The sequence below is a fragment of the Ailuropoda melanoleuca genome, chromosome 2 (assembly GCF_002007445.2).
Source record: "Ailuropoda melanoleuca isolate Jingjing chromosome 2, ASM200744v2, whole genome shotgun sequence".
Taxonomy (NCBI): Eukaryota; Metazoa; Chordata; class Mammalia; order Carnivora; family Ursidae; genus Ailuropoda; species Ailuropoda melanoleuca.
The window spans coordinates 161,358,005-161,384,294 of NC_048219.1; the positions used below are offsets into that span (position 1 = coordinate 161,358,005).

The 26,290-nt window shown below is 37.7% G+C and overlaps 1 protein-coding gene across 2 annotated transcripts in view; it reads right to left on the bottom strand.

Moving 5' to 3' along the window:
• Positions 1-26,290, bottom strand: part of HECW2 (HECT, C2 and WW domain containing E3 ubiquitin protein ligase 2) — a 361,561-nt gene that overhangs the window by 41,892 nt on the left and 293,379 nt on the right. For both annotated transcript variants that reach the window (XM_034654885.1, XM_019797411.2), the window contains 4 exons: positions 24,480-24,576; positions 15,112-15,195; positions 10,830-10,939; positions 1,085-1,205 (listed from right to left, as the gene is read on the bottom strand). In XM_034654885.1, the coding sequence (XP_034510776.1) occupies positions 1,085-1,205; positions 10,830-10,939; positions 15,112-15,195; positions 24,480-24,576 (412 nt within the window). The remainder of the gene's footprint in view (positions 1-1,084; positions 1,206-10,829; positions 10,940-15,111; positions 15,196-24,479; positions 24,577-26,290) is intronic.

The following is a 26,290-nucleotide window of genomic DNA, read 5'->3' on the forward strand; positions in this document are numbered from 1 at the left end:
GCCGATTAATCTACTTGTGATGATGATAATGAAAGTCATCTTGAAGTAGATAAAATTTGCCTTTAGAGAAAATAGTCATGAAAGGGAGATGATAGGGAGTCTGGACACGGAAGCCTGAGCTCAAGACCACCTTTTTTGTTTTTGTTTTTTTTTGTGTTTTTTTTTTTAAGTAGTCTCCATGCTAGGCATGGAGCTCAATGTGGGACTTGAACTCATGACCCTGAGATCAAGACCTGAGCTGAAATCAAGAGTCAGAAGCTTAACTGACTGAGCCACCCCGGCACCCCTCAAGACCTTCTTAAGTGTGAGAAAGGCAAAGGTCAGAGAGGTAATGTATTTGGGCAGGCTGATGTGTGTCGAAGGGTGAGGAAACTGGGGTCTGTGAATGTACTAGGCCAGACCTCTCTGTGGGGCAGTGAGCTGGGGAGCTAGGGGGACAGCTCCTGGACCTCCTCTCAGACTCCTAGTCGTGGCCGTGTGGCAGTGCAGACCCTTCCTCCTCTGCCCTCACTCAGGGGGCACAGTAATCTCTAGTGGGTACACGGGGCAGGGGTGGAGGTGGGGCTGAAGGAAGTAAAGGTAAATAGGGAATGAAAATAATTCTAGGCAAACAACATGATGTTTAAATTTCCTCATTTAAAGGTGGGTAAAGAAACAACAGTCATGACATATTTCCATGGACAAGTGAAGCTTATTTCACAGAACAAAACAGAGCTGAGCAGTGTTCCTACACTCAGGTCAGGTCAGGAGACAGTGATGTGCAGTAGGGGACACTGTGCTAGCCTTTTCTGTAATCAATACACTGTAAGTGAACAAAGAGGCACTTTTCAGGAGAAACAGATTAGCTTTTTATTTTGCCTATATGTTTACATGGAACGTGGTGTTTGTGTTAAAACCTTAAAGCTAAATGGTGCTTAATTCCAGAACTTTGTCTTAGATGATCCTGTAATTGACACATGCCAAAATAATTACACTGACTAAAACAAAGGCTGTGATCCCAAATCACATTCAATTTCCTACATTCCCAACTGCACCCCATCCCTCACCATCACCCAGTCCCGAGGTCTGTATCACTTTGACTTACTTTAATTTCCCTGGGCCTTGTCCATATCCTTTAGTCTCTAACTTCCTGTAAAAGTTCCTTAGTTTGGCTTCAAAGTCTCGCTTGTAAGGGGCTGGAGCCCGGGCATTGGCACGCTGAGTACCTACGGCAAACCAAAAAAAGAGAAGGGTCTGGGTTTGTGCAATGTCCTGAAGTTCATCACATCACCATGACAAAATACGGCCAGGGGGCTGAGGCCACAATCAACAAGTGAAAGGAGGCAATTATTTCAGGGCCTTTGATCTTCACCTCCCCAAGTTGGAGGTTCTAACAGAGCTGAACCGAAATCTTAAGATATTTCTGTGTGGCATCGTGGCTGAGAATAACAATCCTGTGTGCATGGTTACAATGGTGCCCGTGTGTGTCAAATATGTTTCCCTTTTCAGTCCAAACGAATATGAGTCAAACAAAGTTACTCATGTCTCCTGGTAACTGTTCAGGGTGGACTATCTCTGCTGCCGAGATGATATCATGGCAATTAGACAGGAAGTTACATTGTGAAAGTATGTGGTATATAAAACAAGGACAGCAAGTTTCCAGACTTTGCCCTATGAAAAATGTACAAACTGTCTTTTAGATATGCACTATATGAATTATTTTAGACTTATAATCAAATACATTTTATATTGCAGGGTAGGACAATTTTGATATAAATACAGAATTCAGACATAACTGCAGAGTCACATGCTTCCTGGCTGCACAAAGAATAAATAATATTGCTATTTGTTGCACTCGTAATATGTGCCAAGTGCGAGGATCACCCACAGATTATCTGAAGATGTTTCATATGTCATCCAATAGTAAGTTTCATTAATAGAATGTAAAAGTAACACAGTTTGTTCCTCTTTCTGTAGAAAATAGTCTAGCTTTGTACCACAAGGTGACTAACCAACAAACTGGGACAGAAAAATAGGGAATCAGACACAGAGCCATGACAAAAACACTGGACATTTCCACGAAATATTTCACAACACAATGAAAGGAACCGTAAAACAAAAATTGTGAAGTCTTATGCATTACATACCATATAAGCTCATTAAATACTTCTTTAATGAGTCAACCAAGTGATTATTATTCATTGCTAGCACTGTGGTAGGTTCAGCAAATATGCTCAAAATGAGTAAGGTACGACTGCTGAAGTAGATATTTTGGTCAGGAAGACAGAAATAAAACATATCAAACAATTAGATAAATAATTAAGTCCTAAATTAAGTGGTGAACAAACAAGAAAGCATAGGGGACAAAACTATAGAGCCTTGGGGCTGTACCCAGCTCTAATGATCTATTTTGCTTGGCATATAATTGTTTTTAAAGATTTTAAATTAACATCCAACATTTAAAAATTAGGAGATTTCAAGTAGAAAGCAAAACAAAACAGATTTCTCTTGAAAATTACTTGGGAACTCTTGCAACAACTGGCTTGCATTTTCCTTGGGGCCACAGTGGGCAGCTGTTCCATTACAGGAAGCACGCGCCACAACCACTCAATGACACTGACTGCCTGGCCCCCCTCGGTCTTTGCACTTGGGATCAGTGCTCCAGAAAAGAATAGCAAATGAGGATAAGTAGAGATCAAGATGGAAAAGACCATCAGGAGAAGGCTTTATGGGAGCCAGGCCTTGTAAACAGAGGAGAATCTGTGTTCTATACCGGGCAGGGCAGCAAGAGCTGGGAGAAGCATGAAGGAGACTAACCTAGAGCACAGGGGAGTATTGAGGAGTCAATGGGAAATTTAATCAGATGGTTGGAGCCAAATTACATGAGGAATTTTTAAGAAAAACCTAGCTGAGGAGTTTGGGCAGGATGCAGTGAGCAGTAGGAAGACTTTAGAGGTTCCGGAGCTAGGGAGTAACACACACATGGTGTTTTTTAAGGGAAGGGTTTTCAGTGTTGGGTGGATTCAGGGTGGGAAGGAGGGGAGGGGTCTTGAGGGAGGGGACCTGGCCAGGAGTCACTGCAGCCCTGGAGGCCTGAGGGGGCTGTGGTGACTCAGAGAAACATGTACAATGTGAGATAAGGACTGCCAACAGATAATAAGTAAGGAAGAGACACAGGAAGCTGTGATGGTAACATCAAGCTTTAGACAGTAACAGTAACTGTCATTTGTGAAGTTTGTCATTTGTGACTCCTGGTGAGAGATGAGGGCCGCACCTGTGCATTAAATGAGTTAGTGTGGTAGGGAGCTTTGCGAGGTGTCTTCGCAGAAGTGTCAGCTGTAACTGACATCATCAGTAGAGAGGGGAATACTGAAGACATGGGGAAATGTGTTGGGGTGTTAAGAATGGATTTTAATAAAATTGGCTATCGACCAATGATATGTTCAGAGGTCTGTTTTCATGTTTATGAATCTTTTACCCAAAGATCTAAGATCTATGTCATAAAGGAAACAAAGAAACTTGACCTTAAAAGCTCTAGGATACAGAAGAGACTCTTAAACTGTGGTTCTCAATCCTGACTGCACATTGGAATCACTTAAGAAGGTTTAAAAAGTCCCAATGTTTGGGCCACACCCAAGACATAGTACGTCTGAATCTGTGGGGCGGGACCCAGGCATAAGTGTTTTATGCAGCTCTCCAGATGAATCCAATTTGTAGCCAAGGTTGAGAACCATTATTCCCTACAGGAAGGTCAAATGTAACCAATGAAACATCTGGGGAATCTCCAGAGACCAACACAGAGGCACTTTCCTGTGTATTTGAAAGGCATCATTTGCAACGTGAAGGATCGTGATCTCGCACAAGTCTGCACTCTGGGATGGCTGAGGGGCCGGGCAGCGCAGCACAGGACCACTCAGGGCTGGCAGAATAAGGGTGTTGGTGCTGCAGTCTGAGAAACTGTAAACTAGTAAACCCAGACAGCTCAGAAAGCAGCCGTCATGAATCAGCTTTCAAGAGCCCGATCATTAATAGGGAAGAGGAAAAAGAAAAAAGACTGAATGAAAATCTTTCAGGACTCAAAAGAAACATGATTCTAAAGTTGATTGCTTTAAAAAAAAAGCACATATACTATTGCTGTATAATTTGAGACGTTTAAAAGGATATAGGAAGTGCCATAATGCACTCCATCAATATCTATATGGACACTTAATAAAAATTAGTTCTGACTCCATTTATGCTCTAGGTGAAGAGATTCAATTACAGAAATTCTGGAGACAGAAATTGTTAAATGCAAAAAGTCTTTTGCTAATAGTTCTATTATGAAAAAAATCATTTACACATTACTTCATGGTTTAAAAATTACAATAAATTATGCTGTTGGCCCTTGTCAAGTTCTTAATGCAAGTCAGGTGCCCTGCCAAGAAATTCCAGGGCAGGAATGATGTTACTTCCACTTTAGAAATAAAAAATGATCTTGGAAGATTGAGCTAATAGAATTGTATGGGAACCATAACTGCAAGTAAAGTTCCAGGATTCAATACTCCTATAGAGAGAGTAACTTACGGTCTTTATGGTCTTAAAAAAAGGAAGTCAGATACATAACAGTCAATGTTACATTTGGGAAGTGATTGAATAAATGGCTGACTTCACAGGTAGTCAGCGTTATGTTAATTATTTGTAGGAAAAATTTCAGTAACAGATATTAGGGTTTTTTCCTTTATCATTGATGGGCAGACCTGAAGTACGATACCAGTATGATACTATTTCCATTTACCATTACAAAATTGCATAATCAGATACAAACTAAAGACTTCCACCTGACAAAATACTTCAGGTGATAGGAGAAATATTCTGGCATCAAATCACTAGGAAGCCTGGGTGTTTTGGATTCTAGGTGTGCCACCAGGGTCTTAGACGGCTTTGAGGACTGGCGCTCGCTCTGCCCTGGATGGGAGGGAGTTGGCCTAATCCAGCATGGCTCTGGCCTCTCTACTGGGATGGCTCAGATGCCCATTTCTTTCCATGTTGACTTTCTAAAAAAAGTCTCTATGACTTTTTTAAAAAATTTGTTATTTATTTATTTTTATAATTCCCTGTTAGTGAATGAGAACAAACCATCAAGCATTACAATAATTTCTGGAAGACTCCGTCCTCTGGAACATAGCTCAATAATGAAAATTAAGTGGAAAAAAAGCACCTCCAAAATGTCTGGCCCAAAGCACAAGCACCAAAGTTCTTGCATTTTTGCTTTATTCTCTAAGAGTAGTGAAAAGCCCTAGGTCATTGTTTTGAGCTTGCTGATGCTTTCATTTACACACGATTTATTTTTATTTTTTTAAAGCTTTTATTTATTTATTTGACACAGAGAGAGACAGCAAGCATGAATAGGGGGAGGGGAAGGGGGAGAAGCAAACTCCCTGCTGAGCAGGGAGCCCGATGCAGAACTCGATCCCAGGCCCCTGGGATCACGCCCTGAGCTGAAGGAAGCCACTTAACCAAATGAGCCACCCAGGCGCCCCTCATTTACACACTATTTTTAAAAACCAACTTAATAAGCTGATTTTTTTAGACCTTGCAAATCAGGAGAAATATATTAAAAGGGGAAACTGAGGGGTGCCTGGGTGGCACAGTGGTTAAGCGTCTGCCTTCGGCTCAGGGTGTGATCCCGGCGTTATGGGATCGAGCCCCACATCAGGCTCTTCTGCTATGAGCCTGCTTCCTCCTCTCCCCACTCCCCCTGCTTGTGTTCCCTCTCTCGCTGGCTGTCTCTATCTCTGTCAAATAAATAAAAAAATCTTAAAAAAAAAAAGGGGGAAACTGAAAGGCACGCCGGTGACAGGCGTTCTCTGACAGCCTTGGGGGTGGGGGAAAAGGGGGACTAACAACAACAATAAAACAAAAAATAAAACAAAAAAACCCACCTATATATTGTGACAGAAACAGTATTTGGCTTTCTTTCAGTCTCTGGAATCACAGCTTCCCCATCTCCACCCACCCAGGGGCCGTCCTTCATTTGTACTGTTTGGTTCCTACTTCATCTTTGTGGGGCCAAGCAAAGAGAAAAGAAGGAACACTTTTTCAAAAATTAAGTACAGCTGAACCTTGAACAACACAGTTTGAACTACACGGGTCCACGTACACGAGGATTTTTTTTCGATAAATACAGTATAGAATCGTCCTATCTTCTCTTCCTTATGATCTTCTTAATAGCTTACTTTATTGTAAGAATCAGTACATAATACAAGTAACATTAAAAAATGTGCTAATTGACTGTTTATGTTATGAGTAAGGCTTCCTGGGAACAGTAGGCTGTTTGTTAGTGGTTAAGTTTTGGGGGAATAAAAAGTTATATGTAGGGTTGTTGTTTTTTTTTTTTACCTCACAGGGGGTCGGCACCCTTAGCCCCCCTAATATTCAAGGGTCAACTGCATAAGGCTTCTTCAGGGGCTGTGGGCAAGATGGGGGAAGGGTGGGAAGAAGGGAGGAAAGGAGAGAGAGAAAGACAAAGGAGCAGGAGATGAGAAAAGCAGCAGCCAAGATGCTGACTTTAAGGGAGAGAGAGAGGAAAAGAGGGCCCTAAGGGGTCTCACTGTGTGGTGGAAGAAATAATTCCCTCTCATAGCCCATGCCCTCAAGACAACCTTCAGCAAAGAACCACATGGCTCTTCAGTGCTCTCCGGTCTGTTTAATTTTGTTGAGTGTGACCTGGTGCCAGCCTACCTTCCAGATAATCTAGTCCAGTTTTAGTCAAGTAATAACAGCTCTGTATGATGATCCCCCAAACCATGAAATATCTTCAATGCACTGTGTATAGGGAAGCAGGGAGAGATATAATGTATTTGTGAAAGAGTTTCAGTAAACGGTGGGTTAAATTCTCTGACACTTAGTCATAGCTTTGGTTACATGGAAAATTCACATATGTGAGCACATCTCCAATAATATTAGATAAATTAGGTGTTATTGCATTTAAATTCCTAGAAATGTGGAGTTACAAAAGGTCCTTAAATAAACTTCTGGGTCCCATATTTAGCATAATGAACTATATGGTGTTTGGAATGATTTTTCCCTTCTGGCATAGCTAAGGTCGGGGTTGGCATTTTAAAGGTCCTAGAAAAACAAACCTTCACATTCCAAAAATTTGACCAGTTTTAGGTGAGCGCTCTAACAGCTGCAAAAAGCAGCAAGTCAAAGTTTCCAAAGCCCCTCTCTCCTTGCACTTGAAAAGACATGCAAATGTGCTCAAATAGGAAAAGTATGGTAAATTTACCAGATCCTGAGGCATTCTGAAAGATCATTCAAATTTGTTATTGTCATAATTTTCACAATGTTATGCTCCTACCACTAAGAGGGATGAAATTCTAGTCACAAGAAGGATGAACAGACCACCTTAAACATCTGAAATGTTCTTCACAAAAAAACTTCAGGAAAGTGGTAGGAGGAGATGCTTTTGTACTCAAAGAATCAGAAGATTACTCCACAGGGTAAATGAGGCTGGCTAGTCCTGGCCTTGTAAGATCATGTGGAATTAGTTACAGTAACTTCCATTGATATCAGGGCGTTCATCCCAATTTCAAGATCAAATAAAGCCCCCTGAAACTGAATAGGCCAAAAATATGGAGATGATTCTCCCTGAAAATTAAAACCATCCCAAACGCTGCTAGCAATTTAGATATATTTGGGTCCTACATCTCTTTGGAAAACGTTTGACTCTAACTGTGCTTCCAGAATGTATTTTACTACCACCGATGGATTACTCATGTACATTTGTGATGCTAAATGATTAGTTATTAGTTAGAATGTTCATAGAGTCTCAAAGGACGTTTAGCCAGTCTCCAAGAGCACAGGCATTTGTAGGGCTCGGAAAGGGACAGAAGCTGTTGATCTACCTTTTTCTTGGGGAGGATGGGCTGCAGAAAAGCCCCGGAAGGAGAGCCTTGACCGAAATGAGCAATAATCCACACAGCTTCATTTCTTTAACCACAAAGCATCAGGTAAAGGGACAACCCATTTGAACTTCATCGTAGGATCTAACTAAGATAAAGACCAATCAGAATGATTAAATACCTAGGCAGCCAGCTCTGCAAATCAGGGAGAAATGAATTCATATTTTTCGGTTATTAATGGTTTAAACATCGGCAAACTGTACTTCTCAGGATCAGATTTCCAGAAAGAAAGAAGAGATAAGTTAACACTTATTGGATCCTTATTGTGTTGCAGGCACAAGGCAAGGTGTTTTCCAAGTACCCACGGGAGGTGATTGCTATTATTCCCATTTTACAGAAAACCACATTCAAGTTCAGGGAAGGAAGTAAACTGCCCAAAGTCACACACAGTTGGTAAAGGCTGAGGCTAGCTCTGACTTCCATCAATCTTCCCTTACATCCTGAAGCTTCCCAAAGCATCATATATTATTTCTTCTCATCCTGATCATCAAAACACATGTCCCTACTTTGTTTCAAAGTTGACCTTCACTTTCTTCTCCAGTGTCTTGTTTCCCATGGGCCTGTGGTATGATTGCTGCTTCCACAAACTAGTCTCCTTCCATCCACATCTTCTGACCTCTGCACACACACATGCTCAATTTCCCCATCCTAAAACCTCTTCCTTAACCCATCTTCTCCTTCTAAGTACTGTCCTATTTTCCCTTCTTTCCATCCCCATACTTCATAAAAAGAATGTTCTACACTCCTGGCTTTTCTACTCTATATCCTATATCATTCTGCAACTGGTCACATTCCAGTTTATAATCTCTTATCTCATAGAAACTGCTCTGAAAAAGGCCATTTATAACTTCATGATTTTCAAATCCAATGGCCTCTTCTCAGGACTCATCCTTCTTGAATGCTTTGAGGATGTGGCCCACTCTCTACTCCTTGAAGCCTGCCTTCCCTGAAAAGACTTTCCTAATTCTCTTCCAAAATCCATTGGCTCTCTGTTTCATTTGCTACTCTATCTCAGCCCATCCCTTAAATACTGGAGTTCCTCATGTTACCATACTCTGTTTTCTCTTCTTTCCATGGATTTGTCCTCTCTGGTTCCTCCAATCTGCCCTTGGTTTCAACTGTCACCAGCAAACCCTCTATGCCAAGCCACTAACCTCTCCCGCGCTCCATGATTGTCTTTTCCAGTTGTCTTTGGTATCTGTAGTTGGATGGCTCAGAGATTCCTCAACAAACCATGCCCAAAACTAAACTCATCCAAGCCCTCCTTTCCAGTCCAATCTTTTTCCTTTCCTGGTGACTGGTGTTGCCATTTTCCTAGTAGTCTAGGTGGTGGGCATCTGCCCATCTCAGAATCTGCCTTGACCTCGGAATCTTCCCTACCTGGACTCAAAGTCCTGGTGTCTCTGTATCCTAAGAATCCTTTGAACTAGTTCCTGCTTCTCTAACACCTCTAGTCCAGCCCTTTAGCAACAGCTCCCAAGTGGTTTCTCTGACTCCATTATCTTGTCTTCTAATCCCTCCTCCATATTGCCACCAAACTGTTCTTTGTAAAACAGGGTGTTCTTCTGTTTGTAAATTTTCAGTGGCTCCATATGGACTACAAAGTAAGTAATGATAAACCAGCCATAGCCTATCTTTCCAACCTGAGCTTTGAGAACTTGCTCTTACTTGTAGCTATTAATTGGCCCTAAACTTCTTTCATGCTTCTGAGGCCTAGGTTATGCTACTTGTTCACCTAGAACACCCTTCTTCCTTTGGCCTGCCTTCATCATCCTTCAAGGCTCCCTCCATATCTGTTATCTTTATCTTGCCCCAAACACCCACTGCCAGTCTTGGAGGAAGAATTGTTCCCATATCTGTGTTCCCATACCTCTCCTTACAGACCACAGGGCTTGACAGAGTCATTTGCTGACTCATTGCCCCACCGTGAATCCTTCAAAGGCAGAGACTGCATCATTCATCTTTGTAGCACTGGAGTCTAATTCAGTGCTTGGCTCATAGTTGGATGCTCAATAAATCTGTGTTAAAAGAACAAATTAATAGACCTCTTCCTGTTTGTGGTATTCAGTTAGGCTTTAGCTTCATTATCAAAGGATTTGTGAAAACATGTCATATATCAAAGACTATACAGCAGCTTTCAGTGACACATAGGGAACTTGGATTTTTATTAAAATAGTTTTAAATTCTGATAGCTATTAAAAAATAAACAATACATTATCTATAATAAAAATAAATATAGCTGATGTGCTATCAACATTATAACTACTTTCCTTTTAAAAACACTCATTTCCTAAGCTGCATTTTCTATCATTCATCCATCCATCCATTCATCCATTCACTCCTTCATTCATAACATACTTCTTTCAAAAAGAATTTGAACTTTATTATTTTACTTTGTTTTATCTATCAACATGTTCTATCTGCCCATGTGTCTCTATTCTTCCTATCTAATGCAGTTAGTCATTACTGCAGGAAAAACCTATCTAAATCCATTAAACTGATTTTAATTCTATATTATTTCTTGAAAGTAGACATTTCTTTTTATTACAATCAGTCTTAACCAGAACTTTTTTAATCCAAAAGCTAACATAGTATTTTGTGTCCTAATATTTTCCAAGATACATTAGGCACTACGTAACATAATGAAAAGTAAATCCTGTATCTGAGTATATCATACTGCTAACATTTATTCTCTAATTTTGGAATGTCATTATCTTCCTGTCAAAATGAATTACTATGGGAACAAGCCACTTTTAAGAGACACAACGTGCCACACAATATGTACCTCTGCTCACACTAAAGATGTACCCAAGAATTCCCTCACTGTCCTTTATGAAGGACAGAATGAATGTCTGGCTTTAGGGTAAGCTTCTCAGAGGATTCACTGTGCAGAGCAGGTAGACTTACCTGGCGAGTTCTGGGGAGAGGACACAGGGGAGCCACGTGGGGACTGACAGTAGCTGGGGTGAAGTAAGGCATGTGGAGGCACATAAGACATTATCTCTTCTTCAAATAAACTGGGGAAAGACAAGAAACAAAATGCACACTTGAGCCAGAGTGCTGGGGAAAAGTCTTGCTTCCAAATGAGTGAGATCGTTGATTTCTCACTCTGAGGTCCAGTTCACATCCCGAAGGGAGCACTCATCCCCTCTCTCCTGTAGCTAATTTTTGGAATGAACAGCCATCTGTTGCAGCTTTTGTGGAACCTGTGGTAATGTGCCTGTTTTCTTATCAACTTTGGACAACCTGATTTCTATTTTGCCACTTTAATATGTGAGTCCGAATTTACACGTTTGCTTGAACATAGTACCTGGGTTTTTAGCTTTGAGAATAAGATTCAAACACAACACACAATGTTTACTGAGAGTCCATAATTTAAGAGACACAAAGTATGTTCTTTATCTTCATCCTAAGAAATATATGAGTCTCATCATTCAAAGAATTTAGGATTTAACTGGAGAATTAAAAGCAAAATAAAACAAACACCTCCTAAATAATGACAACTGCTCAATAGTTAGCTCCCTTGTTTACTCTGGCTTTATAAATTTTTTTTAAATGCGAGGATTTTGATCTCAGATTATTCATATTCAATCCAGTGTCTTTGTTCTTCTCTATATTGCAAATTCTCTTTCTAGCACTCTCCTAAAAGATAATAACCAGGGATGTGAGATCTTACAATCCCAGACTTTTCATTAAATAAGAGGATAAAAGTACTATTGATTGCACTAAGGTCTTGACGCTGGACAAGACACTTGACAAATACTTGACCAAGATTTGAAACAACAATAAAAGGAGGAGGACTTGTGTTTTTTAATTAAGAGGTAGAAGTAGGATTTCCTCAAACTTGGCCAAATCTATAAACCTGTTAGAAAACATTCAGAAAACAGTGGCAACAGTTTATCCTTGCAGAGATTAAGGAAAGGACTGCTAAGGGTTATAAAAACTGGCTCTCAGCTGAGGCAATTTTGCCTCCTCCCATACCATTTGGGGACTTTGGGGAATGTCTGAGGACATTTTTGGTTGTCATATTGGGAGAGGGTATGCTTTGGTATCTAGTGGGTAGAAGGCACGATCCTGATACATCTTACAATGCACAGAATACCTCCCTGCAACAAACATGTATCCAGCCCCAAATGTCAGTACTTTTGAAACTCTTTTGACAAGTACTTTTTTCCCAACTTTGTGCTTTTATCGACAAAGATGCAATGAAGATCCTGTATATATTGCCTTGTGCATAGGCAAAAGAGTTTTAGTATAAATATGGTATATATCTAAAAGCAGAAATGCTCATTCAAACACATATGCCTTTTCAACTATACAAGATATTGTCAAATTGCACTCTGAAAAGATTGTAGAAATTGCAACCCCACAAAGTCCAGACAGTATGAGAGTCCCTATTTCTCATTTGATATTATCAGACTTTTTGATTTTTTCAAATCTAATTTGATGAACTACTATCTCATTATTGGAAATTGCATTTTACGATTGCTAGCATCTTTCCATACATTTACTGGCTATTCTTACTTCAATTTCTTTGAAATGCCTTTTTATACTCTTTATTCATTTATCTTTGGGGTTCTTTTCTTCTAAATAGATTCAAAAGCATTCTTCGTGTATTCATAATATCTTTGCTTTATATGTTGTGAATATATTCTTCTGGTTTGTTACCTTTCTTTATGCTTTTATATGTGTGTCTTTCATTATATAAATTTTAAAATTCTAACATAGCCAAATATATCAATCGTTTCATATATGAGCTCTGATAGAGTTACATTTTTTACAGGAGTTAATGAAAGAATATATGAAATAGAATAATCAATAACAAATGTAACAAAGTCATTTAAAAGTTCTTGAGTTATGTAATAGCTATTTTGGAGAATAATCTTATACGGGCTTATCTTGAACTGAATAATTTCCTAGAGCTGTGAGATCTCAATATTGCAGCTTGCTGAGAATCAAGTCCATTTGTACCAGGAGTGATTTTTCTTTTTAAAAAATAGGGGCACCTGGGTTGCTCAGTCATTTAAGCATCTGACCCCTGGTTTTGGCTCAGGTCATGATCCCAGGGTCCTGAGACTGAGCCCCACATCAGGCTCAGCACCCAGTACAGAGTCTACCTGTCCCACTCCCTCTGCTTCTCCTCCCCCTGTCCCGTGCTCTCCCTCTTTCTCTCTCTCTCTCTCATAAGTAAATAAAATCTAAAAAAAAAGAAAAAGAAAAAGAAAAGAAATAGGCAAAGTATAAAAATAGACACAAAGTCTTTTACTATGTATGCCACTAGTCCATTGCTTGAGTTTATAGTGACTGATTCAAATGACTCAAACTCCAAAGTAAAATAAAAATTAAAGAACGGAGGATATCTGAAAATGTTTTAATAACTATTAAACATTATTTATTAAGCATCCACATGTAATACATTGTGTCATCATGCACAATTATTAAATTTAAAAAATACATTTGATCTCTAAATAAAATAAGTCTAGAACTTAATAACCTCATTTGCATGTAATAATTATAGAACTATTATATGATAAATGAATTTCTCACACTTCTCCAAAGGCCCATTAACTTCAGAGAACATGCTTTTTCCCCAAATGGGGGAAAATGTAGCCTTGTTCTTTATATGTGTATATATATATGTATGTGTGTGTGTGTGTATGTGTGTGTGTATATGCACATATATATACACACACACATATATACACACACACATATGCATACATAAAACTGATTTATATATATATATATATACCAGTTTTAAAATATTTTAAAACTCAACCACATAGCACATAGAAACTCATGCAAACTGCAGTGTTTACCAAAGTACAAATATTCTAAGCTATACTGTAACTTAAAATATTTATGACTATACTATCCAAAGATTATTTAACTAAGACTAGGTGAATGATAATCATGATTTCTATTTTGTAATCATTTTGTTTTTATTAATTCCAAATGAATAATTCTTTAAATGAAAAACCTTAGATTTCTAGAATGAAGCAAAAGAGTCATATCCTAGCCAGCATTTTATAACAAAACTATTTTATTACCAACCAAACTATGGTAGAAACATCATACTACAGATTAACTGACCAACAGTCTTCCCGACCATACAGCACACTATATTCTGTTTTCAAGAACTCGTTCAATACAACATAGTCAAGGGTCACCCCTTAGACTGAGAAGTGACCGCTGCCTCCCAACAGGTCTTGTTCAGAATCAGGTGAAACAAAGTCTCCGTGGGAAGTGATTATATCCCTTTGAATTATGCTCCAACTATCCAGTAAAGGAAAATAATTTTTTGCCTTCAGTTTTACAAGTATGGCAACTATCATGTAGGCAGTTAGAAATGGTTAGGGTCAAGACCGCCACGAATATCATGAATGAGATTGTTCACACTCCGGGATAAATAAAACGTGTGGTCTGGTTCAGCATGACTTTCCTTTTAGTTTTTTGGAGGTTACGGTGGTGGGTGTCCCAACTACTGGGTAGAGCAAAGCATTATTTTATTCTAGCTTCCTACATTTGAGGGATGATACTAAAAATGAAAAATATTTTGAAAACTTGCCGGTTTCCTTTCTCAACTACTCTAAAATTTAAAACCAAAGCTGACCTAACCATCAGGAAAGAAAATACAATTGGTCAATTTTATGAAGGTCTATCAAGTTGGCAATGAGTACCAGTGATCAAATTTCAACTTTCTGATCTAACTTCCTAAACCTAAACTCTCAAAATCAGTTTAAAAAATCATGTCAAATCAGGAAAAAAAAAAAAAAAAGAAAAAAGAAAGAAGACAAAGCACATTTGGAGGAAAGAACTTGAAAGAAAATATAAATATGACCTCTCTTTTATTCCGAAGGGGTAAGTAAATAAGTAAGCCCTTGTGTTTCATTTTGTAAGTGGAACATTCTATCCATTGTCCTCTACTAACCTTTGTCTTCTCCAATACCACCTCATTTATCACCAGGGTAAAAAATAAATAAATAAATAAAACAGAACTCAGAATAAGAAATGCAATCTGAAACGAATTATTAAGCCAGCCTCCTACATCTTGCATATGAGTATTCCACAAGTCTTTAAGAACAATGGAGACATTTTTAGGTTACCAATATTGGCACAGTATTTTCTAAAGTGCCCCATAATATCTGATGACAGAAGACTTTCTACTTCAAATATTGGCGTTCCATACCTCAGCAACATAACAAGGTCTGCATCACTTGAAAGACGCACCAATCCTGGGGTCCCTTCAGTTCGGATAAATTGGATCTTCTCCCTATTCAAGCAAAGAAATAGCTCAGAATATATGTGGCAGATTTTCGAAACATAACTCAGTGCCTTAGGCACCATTTTAAAATATAATGGTCACAACACTTTTCTTTTTTTAATCTAGTATGTGGTAGTTATTGTGTAATACCCAGGAAAACACATCCAAGAGAGACATGGTCCTTGCTTCCAAGGAAGACCTCACGAGCATCAACATCACCTCGTCCTAATGCTGGAAAAAGATTCCTTTACTGCTTTCATCATTTTGCTGTCCAAGTACTACTAGAGGTAGTAGCCCCATCCAACCATACAACTTGGTCTCTGCTTTGAGGTAAAGCCTGCTGTGGACTTGAATCCAAGCAACTATTTACCATTCAGGCTGATTCCCTGTTATTCCAAAAAGTGAGTGTATAGGGATAGTCATCTATTTTCCTGGAGGTATACCTCTAAATTCTGTGTGATGAGCATATTTCTACTTGGAAGCAGACAGTATCTATTCAATACGTAGTCAGTATAAAGGCATATGGCTCTTTGAAATAACTGAAAACCTGAAGCACTATGTTACTCCAGTTGGTAGAATAGATTACATGTATACCTGTGCAAATGTATATATACTTACATGTACACATTTCAAACACAACAGTGTGAGCGATTTCTACCATTTTTTACTATAGATATATGTAAAACACCAGGTTTTTCTTTTTGTTTGGTGAGCCATCATCATGCCTCTATTTTCAATTTTTATATGAAAACAATTTTAATAAAAATTTCCTTGTTGCTTTCCCTCATTTACATGATTTTATTTCAAAGCACACCATATTCATTTTTATAATAATTTTTTATTATGCTATGTTAGTCACCATACAGTATACTCTTAGTTTTTGATGTAATGCTCCATGATTCATTATTTGCATATAACACCCAGTGCACCATGCTGTACGTGCCCTCCTTAATACCCATCACTGGCCTATCCCAGTCCCCCACCCCCTCCCCTCTGAAGCCCTCAGTTTGTTTCCCAGAGTCCATGGTCTCTCATGGTTCATTCCCCCTTCGGTTTACCCCCCTTCATTCCTCCCTTCCTTCTCCTACCGATCTTCCTATTTCTTATGTTCCATAAATGAGTGAAACCATATGATAATTGTCTTTCTCTGCTTGACTTATTTCACTTAGCACCATACTCATTTTTATAAGATAAGGAAAAAAATAAGGACATAAACTATGGTACTGAAAGCATTTCATTCGATAGGAACATAGGAACAAACACAACTATGCAATTTTACTAGAAGTGTAAATGAAAGTATAATCTGATTTTTGTACACCATGAGATAAAATATTAATCTTTGATATAAGTATTTATTTAGATTTAGTTCCTCTTTCTAGATCATCTTGTTTTTCTGTTTGATATTTTCACACAGTTCTACTGCATTTTATATTTCCAAATTCCAAATCTTTTCTTAATTGTTTACAAGCTTGAAGACAATGAAGTGGAAGGCAAGGTTTAACGGTTGAGATGAAAAACTCCATAATGTACAGAAAAGTCAACTGATTTGCTCTCAGCCACACAGCTTGCTAGGAGTGATAAAGAATTTGGCTGCTTCTGGCTAGATCAATTTTAAACATTACGTTAGCATATGAAGCGTCTAATCTTTGGTATTGCCAAATTTTCTTTTCCAACCTTCACTGCCTGGTGTTACACATACACACACCTAAGAAATGAACTTCAGAGAAGTTTGCAAAGAAATTGTTCAGAAGGGAAAAGCCAGCCTTTCTGCTTAGTTGTTTCAGTTTGAAGGCTCAAACGAAGCAGAACATTTTCCCACAAGTGTTACAATCACATGTCTGAAGCACATGACGGAAACCAAGGCCCATTATCTGGCGAATGATTTTTTGGTACAAGATATGAAAGTCAGTTGAAAAAAGCTAAATTAGAGAAAAGTTATCTTGGAGAAAAAATGAACAATAATTTAACCAAAGAAATACTCTTATAAGGGTCAGTGATAACATGCTTTGATCTTGAAGAATCAAAAGCCATCTCCAACAAATACACAGTTTATCTCTGCAGCCTATCAACAAAATGAGTCAGGCAAACAGAACAAACGAGAAGACAAACAGGGTGTACGCTTTGCTCCACTTCTCTAACTGTAGCTCCACACAGTGAGGTGAATGATGTAAATGATACCATACTCCGGGCTGTGGTCTGTATGCTTCCTGGGAAGAAGGAAAAGATTATAGCTTCTTGAGTCACAAGAATGACAAGCTGAGGACAGGGAAAGACACCGGAGGAAACATGCCAACTGGGGAAATTTTCATCACTTTCCAGATATTAACTATATTAGGCCGTGAAAGCAACTGGTCTGATTCTTTAGGCCAGAACATACCAGAGGCAAGCAGAGGTTAGTTTTCTACAGGCCAGCTAATTTATTGCACCGATGAGCTAAGGGTCATATGCTTTCCGGAACAAGACACGGGAGCATGTCACCCGATGCATTCCATACCACTAAGTACTTTCTTCTACCAACATTCATTCATTCTTTCAGCAAACATTTTCTTAGTCTCTACTAAGTGCTGGGTGCCGTATCACACGCTAGGAATCCAATGGGATAGAAGACCTAGCTCCTTTCTCAAAGAGTTCGTGGTGGAGTGGAAAAGAGAAGGTCAGTCCTGGTATTATATGAAAATATTTCAGCTATTCCATTTTCTTAACTGAATTCTGTCTAGGCCTTATACCCACTCCTATTCCCCAAAGTCCTTTCACATAAGAACAGAAGGCATTGGTTTACTGACTGTCAAGAGAGCAGATCAAGGCTGAGGAAGAAAACGTCAGCAGATATCCTTAGAAATGTCGCCAATCTTTTCTAAGAAAAGCAAAACCAAACAGGAACTGCTACTTGGTTATTACGTATTTGCCTAATAGTCCACAGTCCAGTATTTGTCAAACTTGTGTGCCCGCTTACTAGAAATCTACAGACATAATCTCAAGTTCTGGGGGAATTTAAAAATTCTGTTTTCACACTGATGATCAAAACTGCTAATATTGAGGCAGGCATATGTTAGGATAATCTGAATAAGATTTATGACTGAATAATGCCATTTGACTTCAGTTCTCACGTCTGCATTTACAAGACAGTGGTGTCAAATGATCAGAAAGAAACTTTCCAAGTGTTAGGGAGCAGGCTCTGAGGTTGGCAGGACCTTGATGTTAAGTATGATAACAGCAGTCCCTGTCTACCACTCACACACAGTTCTCTTACCAATTAAAAAGACAAAACTTTTCTTTTGCAGTATTGATTTGCATAATGACAATGATGAAGTGAGGCAAGGTTATGTATATATAAATTGCCACAGGCTAAAGAGAACACAAAATAAATGGATTTAAAAAGGAAATTATCCATTTATGCTAACTATAGCACAAAAGATGTCACGGTTTATTCTAAGAACAAAAGTTTTATGATAGTTTACAAATAGTAAAGGAGCAGTAGAATCATCAAAGGGTACATTAAATTATACATTTTTTCTTTAGTATTGCAGTTGGGGGTATTAAATGAATTGGCTCATCAAAATGATGAATTAGTAGATACGAATAAAGTTAGTAGATAAATTAGTAGATAGAAATAAGCTATTTGTTAAAAAAAAGGATGACCACAATATTGCCGCAAACATACCATTAGATACAAAATCAAAATTAGATAAAAGTCAAATACAAGTGAAATAAAAAGCACAACTGTATCTTTCTACTGACAATGGTCTTAATATTGGTGATTTGGCTTCTGAAAAACAAAATCTCACATTAATATCATTCAATAAAATGTTATTTTTTAAAGTTTTCACTTAACTTATATGTCTTTTGGCTTTAAAGTTCATAAAAGTTATAAGAAGTTTATGCATATTTGATATTTGTGCACACTTATGTTTCATTAAAATAAAAGTGATTAAACTCAACATTGTAGATCTGCAATATTTCTTTTCCTTTTAGAATGGAAAATAAGTTTCAGCTCCTAACAATTTTCCATGAGTCCACACAGTGTCTGAAATAAACATAACAAGCTTGAGAAATATCATTAAAGATCCCTACGACTCTGATTAAAAGGACGTTTGAAAGTTACATTACTGTATTTGTTCAAGTTTATTTTTTATATTTATAGAGTTAGAAGGAATCAGTGGCAGTCCTCTAATTCCTATCTTCTCTGCATTCACCTTAATGAAGAAATTCTATTCAAATTTAGTGGTTTACAATGAGGATTAAGATGACATTCAAATAACACTTTATCATTTGATCCTCTGTGCATGGGTATGTTCCTCTCTCTGTGCCCTTTAGAAAACTTTCCAGCACTTCCTCTGTTGTACTTTCTCACTGGGCCACTCAGTTACAACATAAATTCTTTTGGAAACATGAATTTTTTGAAAGCAAAAGCCCTTCCTCCTTTATTTTTATGTTCCTCAAGTACCTAGCTTTGTGCCCATGCACATTAGGAATGCTCAATAAAACACATCCAGGCACAAGATTAGTTAATGCCAAAATAAGAGTTGGCTCCTAACAAATTTCCCTAACAAATATTCCACCCGGTGTCTGGAATAAGCTACCATTTTTTTGTTGTGGCAGAGAAAAAGAATCAGAAAGCCGATATCAGATTATCTGCTAAAATAGACCCTCCTGAGGGAAGTGCAAAGACAAGTAAAGAGGCAATCTTTTAATAAGAAAATTCACAACTGTGGTAACAGGATGCTGAACTGTCTTGTGACAACCTCAGGAAAAAGTCTCTGGCTGCTGTTGTATCTCAGATACCCATAATATTTAGACCTTTGTAACCACTTCCTCAAGTGCACAGAATTACCCCCAGAAGATCAACTCTAGCAGAAGAGCATTTGAGGACAATGAACATAGTCTCAAGGCCGGAATTCCCACAGAAAATACTCTCATTGAAACCAACCAACATTTTTGGTGAAGTTAAAGAAGGGCACGTGATCAGAAACAATCAGAAGCTGCAATGCCTCGAAACCACAAAACTCTCTGGATTGCAGCCTCTGCACGGTTCCTGTAGAACAGTTCAGTAACACCTTCAAAAATACATGCTTTAAAAAAACTTTAAAAATTGCCCGAGGGCAATTTTTGAGAAATCCCATGACTTCTCTAAATGGTGTAAGGCCAAGAAAGGAAAATTAGCATTCATTCCTTAGTTGATCGCTCATTCTCTTTATTACAGTCACAGAGCACGGTCTGACTTGAAGGCCAGGGCCACACAGTACAAAGATCAACTTTTCTTTCTACATCCCATTCGATTTGGAAATATAGGTCCATTGTGGATTCTCATGGACAAATAGAAATGGAATCAACCTGGACCCCAAAATAATTATCACTGATGCCTGGGGAAAACTGAACTATTAGGGAATAGGTTTGCTGGCTAGACCTAATAATCACACAAGAGGGATTATTCTCAACTCTTAATTCAGTTTTATGACATGCAGATTCTTGCACATAATATAGTATTGTACAAATACTAATACCAAAAATTTTATTGAATTTGTATTCATTACATTCACCAATAAAATATTGTTAAAATGTTTTCTTAATGAATATATTGGTCTTTGAATAAAATAATAGAACATTTTATTTTGGCTTTTATTTTAATGCCACACATACAAAAAGCTGCTTAGTATGATTACTGTCTTCCAGTGAGAGCCAATAGTAGGAGACAGTCATCCATGGGGGTACAGTACCCACTTGAAGGAGGTAGTACTGACTTTTGGATGTTGAGTTTTCTAGCCAAGGAAATAAATCTCCTCTGAGGTTAAAAAAAAAAAAAAAGGAAAGGACAACTTCATAACATCACATTTACATGACAGATAAAGTTAGAGGGAACGATGACTTAAATACAGAAATTGAAAGCTAAAGCCATATCCCATTGCGAAGAAAACCATAGCCATTTTACAGGAAAAGATAACAAGTGGAGTCTTAAGGAAGAGGAAGCTATATATGGATAGAAACTAAATAAACTGCTGGCTATCCTCTGGTTTAGGAGGAATCACAAACTAAACAGGAAAAGCACAACGTAAATGGATGTATCCATTTGAAACTCCCAAGAGCTGACACTTTTCCTCATTATATTATGGAGAGAATAAAGAAGGGATATTTCTTTGAAGTGACTGTGCCACGGATGAGAAAGAAGGCACGCAGAGCTACACTGGCATTGAGGACCCTTGCTCAGGATAGGAGTATCAGGTCCACAGTTACCTTTGACACACAATTACTCGGTGGCTCTATTCCATGAATAAATCTTTTATCAAAGATATCACTGAAATTAAAGTGAGATTAAAGAACCCCAGCTGGTTCCCCACCCTGCCTTTGTGGGAATGCCTCTTACGATGAAGTTTTTAACCATACGAAACGGAATGTTCTCTTAGATATACAAACTTCCCCATTATGTTGTTGTGATAAGCAAAATGCTCAACTACCAAAAACTTTTCAGAAAATAAAAGTACACTGTGACACACACTCTGTGTAAGAGGAACACATTATCTCATTGATTTATATTCCTGCTTCCTTCTACTTGTCCTGACAGCATATGCTTTTATGGTCAAATTCTGTAAACAGTTTTAGAAAGGATAAGCAGAAAGTTATAAATAAGTTGGAATAAGATGGAAACTTATTTCAAAACTTATTGAATAATTTCTTACCCATAGATTACCACGTGAGATCTACGTTAAAGAATGTGCTCAGCTGAAGACCCGGGGTGTCACTAAAAAATAAAAACCCTTACCAATCTTCAGGAGGTTAGAGACTTTTAAGACTGAAAAGCAGAAGGAAAAGCAAAAACAAAACTGAAAGCTATCAATTGGGGCCTGCAGTATTTCCCTCCTTTAGGATCTATTAAGGTTCTGTCAAATCATTCAGGAATAATGATACTGTTAGATGCCTTGTTCAGGTAGAATAAATCATCCGGTATCTCCAATGGTGGAAATTTAAAGATATGTAAAATTGCTGTAAATAATAATGTGGAGTGCAGAGCCAAAGGAGAAACCTTCTTGAGTTTCCTCTTTCTTGTTTTGTTTTTGTGGGGGGTAGGGTACCTTGACAGGAATAGATACTGAATAAAAGTGCATGTGACGCATGCGTGCACGTGTGTGTGTGTGTCTTTGTGTGTGTGTGTGTGTGTGTGTTGGGGCGAGCGCTGGTGGGAAAGAAAAAAATAGAGTTCTCCTTATTTTGTGGTTAGCAAAAGAGGAGAGATTTGTTTTTTTGTTTTCTTTTGTGGTCTGGAATCTCTAAGATCTCTCAGCGGACAATGGAGGAGTTTACTTCTGCAATATTATTAACTAAAACTTCTTACACGAGACTCTCCAGTGGACCATGGATTACTGAGCCGATGTCATAATATACAAATATGCAAAATGAGATGGCTCATCTAATTTTTATAATTTTCTTGTGATTGAGAACAGCATGCTTGTCAGGTTGAGAGGAGCACTGAGACTTGGGTTTGATGTTAACTAATGTAAAACTGGGATTCTTGTGTAGGCAATGTTTGTAGTCATGCTTGAAATTACATTTACATGCAGCCTTAGCCTTTAGAAACTTTAGAAGGAAATGATAATTTTAAAGCTATGAGAGACTGACAGGAGGTGGGGAGTGGGCAAAATGGGGAGAGGGGTTCATAACATACAAACTTCCAGCTATAAAATAAGTCAGTCATGGGGATGTATGTACAGCATGGCAACTGTAGTTAATAATACTGTATCGCATATTTGGAAATTGCTAAGAGAGATCTTAAAAGTTCTCATCATAAGAAAAAAATCCTGTAACAATGTGTGGTGATGGATCTTAACTAGACTTACTGTGATGATCATTTCACAATATATACAAATATTGAATCATTGTGTTATATGCCTGAAACTAATATAATGTTGTATATCAATCATACCTCAATAAAATAAAAGATATGAGAGACTAAGAACATAATAAGAAGAATTGGTAATTTATTTTCAAATCAACAAAAACATCTCTATCTATGTATACACGTATGTATATACATTCATTGTATGCAAAGTACTATTCTTGATATTTAAGCAGTAAGGAGGGGATGTAAGGAACTTATAATCTAGTTGGAAAACAAAGCATAAGGACTTGAAAAGTCAAATTATAGCAAAAAAGTCATATAACCAAAACAGTATAAAGGACAGTGTGATACACTACATAATTAATTATCAATTAGTGTCTAGAACAGAGATTATTACACCTGGATTTGTCATTGGAATTAGATAGAGAGGTTTTAAGATATTAAATGCTTGCGTTCTCCCCCAGACCTCCTGAATTAAATAACTGGACAGGGTCTAGGAGGATAGGGGGTATAAATTAAGAGAAGGGAGAAGAGTTGGGGGAGAGAACACCTGGCATTTTACACTTTACAAAGTTCCCCAGGTGATCCTGATGAAAAGTTTGGTACAACTAAGTAGCATAATACTGGAGAATCACTGCTGTGGGCCAAGATGGCACCACTGGACAAACATTTCTACCAGGAAAGGTGGCATATGAACCAAATGAGTTTTGAGTTATGTCAAATTTTTAGCAGAAACTCACATCTTTTTCCATCTCCACTGATGCCTACAACACTGAGGTTGAGAAATACTAGCCTAGATCTTGAGAGCAAGATCTCACAGTGTAGCTGAGAGGCTTCAAGGAGTGATAGCTTGCAGAGTTTTAAAGGAAAGACCTTCCTTGCCAAATGAACAAAAGAAAAACTTGCTAGGGAACAGGAATGGCATGTATTTAGGAAAGTAAAACTGGACTTAAGTGTGACACATTGAAGAACTGTTTAGAAGAGAGGGTTCATGCAGGGGAATACTGGATGGTGAAGAGGATCAGATTCCCTCCTTGGGTTCCACTGTGTTTTTATTATGAAAAAATGTGAATACCGAGCCTAGGATTTTATAAGTCTCAATTCAGTAAATTCCTTTACTTTTGTTTATCCAAGCTATATTCAAAAAGGTTAGTGTCTTACTATTTTCATTATAATCTGCACATCAAGGATGTATTCTTGGCTATGAATTTTTGTGTTTTTTTCATATTTCTTCTTTAAAGAAGGTTCTAGGTTCTTTAGTCAATCTTATTCGATCTTTATAGTTAATAGAGAAAAGCCAGGACTACAATGACCTGGTTGTTGATGACAAAGTATTTGTGCACAAGGTGACTTTATTCAGACTGCCAGAAAGAAAGAATAAATTTCCAAGATGATTATCAGTATTATTGAAGATTTAATAGTTGGGGTTTACAGAACCTGAACCAAACACCAATACTGCAGTTACCTGAGTGAATGATTCCTGGTAAGATCAGGTTGACGCTCCTGTAGAATTTCAAAGATGTTGGGTTGGCGCAGAAATGCAACAATCTTGTCATTGTAAGCTGAAAGAATCAGAAATTATAACAATACTTTAAAAATCTGTCATTAGGTATATGCACATAAATCCAAACTTTAAAGTCTGGCTTTGTGGTTAATATTTCTTGTACTAAAAGTCATAGTTTGGAACTACTACAGATGCTTAAATTTCAATTTGTGTCTACCTGTTATATGACTGTTGGACTTAGATCTAGTAGGTGTGACTTAAGCACTAATTAAACTCATCTGATGATTAATATTTATTATCAAATTGCAGGATGAGATCACTAACAAGATTTTACATATTGATAGTTTTTAGCTACTGCTTACCAAAAGCCTCATAAGCAACTGTTAGAAATGGAAAACTATCTTCTGATTAAGTATCAGTCATCCAGACAGGTAAAGAGACAGAATAAGAGTTGCCCAAATACAATAGTGGTCTGAAAACTGAAGACATTGATAAAAGAAATTGAAGATGATGCAAATGAATGGAAAGGTATACCATGCTCATAGACTGGAAGTCTTAACACTGTTAGATGTACATACTCCCCAGAGAACTCTACAGATTCAACAAAATCCTTATCAAAACACTAATATTTTTTACAGAACTAGAACAACCAATCTTAAAATTTGTATAGAACCACAAAAGACCCATAATAGCCAAAGAAATCTCAAGAAAGAACTACAAAGCTAGAGGTATCACAATCTCAGATTTCAAACTGAACTACAAAGCTATAGTAATTAAAACAGTGTGGTACAGGCACAGAAATAGACACAGAGATCAACAGAACAGAATAGAGCCCAGAAACACACCCATTCTTATATGGTTAATTAATCTACAATAAAGGAGGCAAGAATATACAATAGGGAAAAGACAGTCTCTTCAATGAATGGTGCTAGGAAAACTGGGCAGCTACATGCAAAAGAATAAAACTGGCCCACTTTCTTACACTATACACAAAAATAAACTCCAAACGGATTAAAACCTAAAACTATAAAACTCCTGAGAGAAAACATGGAAGTAATCTCTTGGACATTGGTCTTAGCAACATTTTTCTGATATGTCTCCTCAGGAAAGAAAACAAAAGCAAAAATAAAACTGGGGCTACATCAAACTAAAAACCTTTTGCAGAGCAAAGAGAACATCAACAAAATGAAAAGGCAGTAGACTGAATAGAAGAACATACTTGAAAATCATATATCCAATAAGAGCCTAATGTCAAAATATATAAAGAACTCATTCAACTCAACACCAAAAATCAAATAATCCCATTGAAAAATGGGCAGAGGACCTGAATAGACATTATTCCAAAGAAGACATATAGATAACTAAGAGACACATGAAAAGATGCTCAACATCACTAATCATCAGGGAAATCCAAATCAAAACCACAGTGAGATATCACCTCACACTTGTTAGAATGGCTAGTATCAAAAAGACAAGAAATAACAAGAAATAACACATCCTTGTTGGCAAGGATGTGGAGAAAAGGGAACCCTCGTTTACTGTTGGTAAGAATGTAAATTGGCGCAGGCATTATGAAAAACAGTATGTGGGAATCCTCAAAAATTTAAAAATAGATATATCACACGTTCTATTAATTCCACTACTAGATTTTTACCTGAAGAAAACAAAAACAGTAATTCTAAGAAATATATGCCCCCCCCGTTAATTGCAGCATTATTTACAATAGCCAAGATAGGGAAGCAACATAAGTATCCCTATATATTATATATATA